This window comes from Suncus etruscus, chromosome 6 (genome assembly GCF_024139225.1).
Source record: "Suncus etruscus isolate mSunEtr1 chromosome 6, mSunEtr1.pri.cur, whole genome shotgun sequence".
In the NCBI taxonomy this organism is placed as follows: Eukaryota; Metazoa; Chordata; class Mammalia; order Eulipotyphla; family Soricidae; genus Suncus; species Suncus etruscus.
The window spans coordinates 60,977,657-60,983,161 of NC_064853.1; the positions used below are offsets into that span (position 1 = coordinate 60,977,657).

General features: G+C 38.2%; 1 protein-coding gene across 1 annotated transcript; it reads right to left on the minus strand.

Annotated features, from left to right (window-relative positions):
* Nucleotides 1-316: 316 nt before the first annotated feature.
* On the minus strand, nt 317-1,333 carry LOC126011777 (casein kinase I-like). Its single transcript, XM_049775574.1, has one exon. It carries the CDS (start codon nt 1,331-1,333, stop codon nt 317-319), a length of 1,017 nt encoding a protein of 338 aa, XP_049631531.1.
* Between the last annotated feature and the right edge of the window lie 4,172 nt (nt 1,334-5,505).

A 5,505-nucleotide genomic window follows, 5' to 3' on the forward strand; every position in this document is an offset into this window, starting at 1 on the left:
GCTAAGACACTGGAATCTTGTGTTGCTACTGCAAACAAGAAGCCAACCACGTAAAGCTTCAAATGAACAACTTGTGAAACGCAGGAAGAGACATCATGTTTTACTCTCAGTTAATATTCACAATTACAGTTGTTACAAGGTAGGATACAGCATCACCAATGCTGCTCAGAGCCAATTTATATTGAAACTGAGTTCTTTACACCAAGTAAATGGTTGTCCACAACCACTGGCTACTGTACATATGAACTAAAATGTCTAGATTTAGAGAGAAACAAGGCTGCTCCAGTCATCTGCTCTGCTTCTTTTGTTCCTCGGTTCATGCTTGGAAACCTTTGGTGTTCTTGGATTTATCGGTTTGCTTGCCTGTGGGGGATTGGGGTTGCTGACTCTGGACATTTGAAGTGGCTGCCTGCTGGGCTGTTTTTTGTTTTAACATTGTCCAATCAAATGTGTAGTCATATTGGTGGTTCAGAGTCCTAAAAAGAATGCGAAATAGCTGCCTCAGATACGTGTAATCTGGGGACTCTTCAAAGCGAAGCCCACGGCAATAGTTTAAGTACATGGAAAATTCTGCAGGAAATCCCTTACATAAAACTTCCACAGGTGTGGACATCTTCTTCTCACTAATCTTCTCATATTTTTGTTTCTTTGTCGCAGCCTTCAGTCCTTGCCAGGGCAGACTGGTTCTATTAAAATACATCAGCACATATCCTAGTGATTCCATGTCATCTCGGCGACTTTGTTCAATACCGAGATGGGCATTGATGCTAGCATAGCGGGCAGTCCCAGTGAGATTTTTATCTTCTCGGTAGGGTATGTGTTGCCTTGTCCTGTTGTCTCTGTACTTCTTGGCCAAGCCAAAATCAATAAGGAATAACTTATTACAGTGATGCCCAATACCCATGAGAAAGTTATCTGGTTTAATGTCTCTGTGAATAAAATTCTTCGTATGCATATACTCGATCCTACTGATCATCTGGTCAGCTAACATCAGTACCGTTTTCATGGTGAACCTTCTGGAACAGAAATTAAAGAGGTCTTCGAGGCTGGGCCCGAGAAGATCCATGACGAGCACGTTGTAGTCTTTCTCCTGACCATACCAGCGTATGTGGGGGATGCCAACCCCACCTTGAAGGATCTTATAGAGTTTGCTCTCGTACAGCAACTGGGGGTGCCTGGCCTTCTGAGACTCGAGCTTCACGGCCACCTCCTCGGAGTTGGTGATGTTGATGGCCAGGTAAATGTCCCCAAAGGAACCGGAGCCGATCTTCCGGACCAGTTTATATTTGCCCCCAACAATGAACTCGGCCTTGGGATCACTGCTGCTCGCCATCTTGGTGACGAGGATGGAGGCGGAGGCTAGGCCCCGATCAGGCCTGAGAGTCGACAGAGACCTCTAGGGTGGGTCCATGGAGCAAGGTGGAGGGCGTGGAAGGCTGGAAAAGGAATCAGGTCGGCTTTTGGCAGCCCAGAATCCACCAACAACGTGGTCTCTGGAATCCACGCAGGTTTCTTCTGCCAGGTCACAGCTGCAGAAGGTTCTCGAGGTTACCAGGCTGAATGCTTGTCTCTGGGCAACCGTTGCTACCTGGCTTTGGCAGCAATGTTGTGGCTGGGAGAGGCTGGTGCTCAATTAGGGCAGCATATAGTGCTGCCACCGTGGCCTCTGGCTCCCATCCGCAGGGACCCCCATCATGTCACCAACGCCATCTTGCCCTCACGAGCTCCAACCACCACCAAAATGCCCGCAGGTCACAGGTCACACAGGAAAAGGCTCAGCGGGGTGTTTTGCTATTTTGAGCTTCGGGGCCAGGAACCTGAGCAGGATTTGGTTTCATTTGCCCCATACAGGGCTAGTAGGCCCCTAGGTTTGGGCACTGTTTCGGGGTGTACTTGATATTTGATTATCTTTTAAATTGATAATTACAATTTTCCAGAGCAGAGCCCCTCTGGTTGAAGCCTCTATAGGAAAGAGAGCTGGGTGGGGTAGGCTAATCTGAACTAGGATCCACAAATGACCAGAATCTGAGACATTTAAAATTTCAAGGAAATCAAGTCCTCAGCTAACAAAAATTACATCTCACCTCCCCAAATTCAGTACTTTCTGGGAGTTATTACCGAAACAAAATGGTCCTGGCAGCAGTGGTCAAAGAAAAATTTCTATTTTTTTAAAAAAGGGATGTTGTTTTCTTTAAATTCTTCCCTTTAGGAGAAATTAATTAGCCAGAGGCTAACCTGTTAGTTGTGTGTTGTTGTTGTTTTAAATTCTGAGACTAATATAGGGGGAGGGAGATACACAAACTCAGATGGTCTTAATCTCTCATATGAAGAGAAAACACTCGTTTCTGGCCTTCTCTTGGCATCCTGCATCACGTAGTATTAACTGAAGAGAGAATACTCAAAAGTTCACACTCCAAGAGCATAAGCATACCACAAGATTGAAAACTAGGGTTGCAATTACCTACACACCTACCATCACATTAATAAAGACATGTATAGAGTAAATTCTTAACAGACTTTAATAAGTTTGAAAAATAGAGTATTTGAAAAATATAAACTACAACAATAAAATACAGAATAAACAAATTCAGTAATGCTGAAAAAAAAACAAACGAGATTAAGCAATATACTTTTAAATAACAAATGGAGAAGGAAAATCTCAAGAAAAATATAATTATTTTAATAAAGGGAAAGTATTAAAAGTATAGGGATATGTTAGTAATTCATAGTATTTATTGTATTGAATAAATGTCTTGTTTTATTTTTTGTTTATTTTGGGGCCTGGTTGTGCTCAGGGCTTTCTCCCGGCTCTGTGCTCAGAGATCACTCAAGGTGTGCCTTGGGAGACCACATGAGGTGTCAAGGATTAACCTGTGTGGGACACTTGCAAAGCAAACACCCTGTCCTCTGTACTAATTATAAAGTCATAAAGATCTGAAATCAATTAGTAAATAGAACAATATGAACCAAATACTCCAAAATAGACATAAAAACAGAGATCGAGTTCGAAGAAATTGAAAAAAATAGTCAGGAAGAAATTTAGTCAGTGAAGTAAAAAGCTCATTTCTTTGGAATATGATCCAGTGGGTTGAGGAATCTATCAACGATAATCGAGTTTATGGATCTGTTTCATGTCATCCCCTACATTTGTTGATAAGATCAGCAATTAAGTGAAATTAAATGTATGTACACAGCAATGTATGTGAGTTTCCTGATGTACTACAACCACAAAAAAAAGTAACAGCAAAAGGAAGGCAAGTAAAAATAGAAATGAGCAAAAATATATTCAGACTAAGAAAATAAAATAGAAAGTAAATTACCAATGTCAGAAATAAAAGAATATCATTACAAATTTCCTGGGTATTAAAAAGCTGATACTATATATAAGCACTGAGCTCATAAATTTGATAATTTAGATGAACAGATGTAGACACACTCTATTGAAACTTATACAATAGAAGTAGACTTAACTCTTTAAAGAAATGGAATAATTTGAAACAAAAAGCAACAGAGCTAAATGAATTTAAGTTATCCAAACATTTGAGGAAGCATTTTACTAACTCTGTACAATCTCTTTCAGAATATGCAAACATAGTAAGTACATTTTAAATTATTTTATGAGGTCAGCATTCTACAATATTAAACTATATGAAAACATTACAAGAAAAGAAAACAATAACATCATCACTGCGACTATTTGTGTAAATTTCTGCAAAATATTAGTAAATTAAAGACAACATTGTAAAAGGAAATTACATATTATAATTACATGCAACCACATGTAAGGGACAACACATTCAAAGATCAATGTAGTCATTAATAGGGTAAAGGAAAATCATATGGTCAATCAATAGATGTAGAAAAGTATTTGAAAAATAAACATCATAATAATTTTTTAGTAAATTAAATGAAAGGATTGATGTGTTTCATTATATTTAAAGTTAAATGTGATTTAAATATTAAAAAATTAAATAGTATACTTGTATTAAGAGTTGTATATGTCGGCATTGCATTCAACAAAAATAGGGATTGTGTTTAAGAAAAATTGTTTCTAATAAAGTAACTATATAAACAATGATAAATAGACAAAAGTAGATTGCTAGAATTTAATTTAGGCTTGTAGGAATGTAATTTATATGTAATAATCCAATATATCTTTAATATGAATTTTTAAAATCAGACAATACTATGGTCAATAAAAATTGTTCTATAACTTCTCAAATATCCTTTTTATGTGATTCTTATCTATCCCCCCACACACATATTTTCTTTTACTGGAGGTGCTTTCTACACATTTATATTATTGCTTCCAGAATGTTATGAAAATAAAACGGTGCAGTGTTGTTTGAACCTAGATTCTTTCTCTTATTATAATGCAGGTTTATTGGTATTATTATAAATATTGCTCATGGGATGATAACTCCCCATGATTGGTAGATTCTTGTTTTATGAAATGGAAATAATTACATGCTAGAGATACACTCTAAGCTAATGGGAAACAGAACTACTTCTGTAGGAGAAATCAGTATACTTTGTAATGACAGGTGATTTCTCCAAATGGTGTCTCTGAGTTTGTTTTTTATAACTTCCTGTTTCGGACAAATGTTCATGGGGTCTTCAGTATGACACCTTGCCCTTACAGAGAAACCCCTTAGGTTTTGGATTCTCTGTGTTTCTCATTCCTTATGGGAAGAGAAAACTTGCCTGCGTTTGAAAAAACCTGGCTTAACTTCCCTCTCTGGAGAACCCCATGAATAGCTCAACCCATCAAAGTAGCCAAAGGTTCCAAGCCCAACCAGAATAGAATCCCTACACAGATTTTTTTAAGTAAATAACACTAGTTAATAAAAAAACAATAACTAACAACATTAGCAATATCAGTGGTGTTCATTTCGTTGCAGGTAATTTATGTCAAGTGGGGGGAAGAAAGATGGCAGCCTGGAGAGAGATGGTGTTTACCACTTCCCTTCCTTCCTACTTCAATCACCTAGAGAAGTGCCTGAAAAAGTTCTGAACTGATGAAAATTATCTTCAAGCACCTTCATGGTATTGACTTCTACTATTACCAAGCCCTTGAAGCAATTGTTCCCCCCACCCCCCAAAAAATACCCAGGACTTAGATCCCATTGATCTGTGAAAACAAAAAATTATCTGTTGCCCAACTTTTCCAGGACCTGTGTAACTGAGGCTGAAGTGAGGAGTTGCTCTTTATGGAAAGGGAAAATCAGCCCTCATTTCTAGCTTGTTTTCAAGGAACATCACCTTACCTCACAGAAATTTCAGGTGAACATGAGTAATGAAGTAATTTTATTTACAAATTTTGATGAATTAAAGTGAGTCACATGTTCAAGAGAGAACATGAGTCTGGCCAGAATACAAATCTCAGGCTAAGATGTGAGCAACCCCACTCCAGAATGGGGAGATTCCCACTTGATTTTGCAGAACTGGTTTTATAGATCTTCCAAACATCCTTGGTCAGGGCCTTCTATGAAGATAAGAATACTA

Excerpts from the sequence above, each read along its gene's own strand:
- LOC126011777 (XM_049775574.1), bottom strand. The coding sequence starts at position 1,333 with ATGGCGAGCAGCAGTGATCCCAAGGCCGAGTTCATTGTTGGGGGCAAA.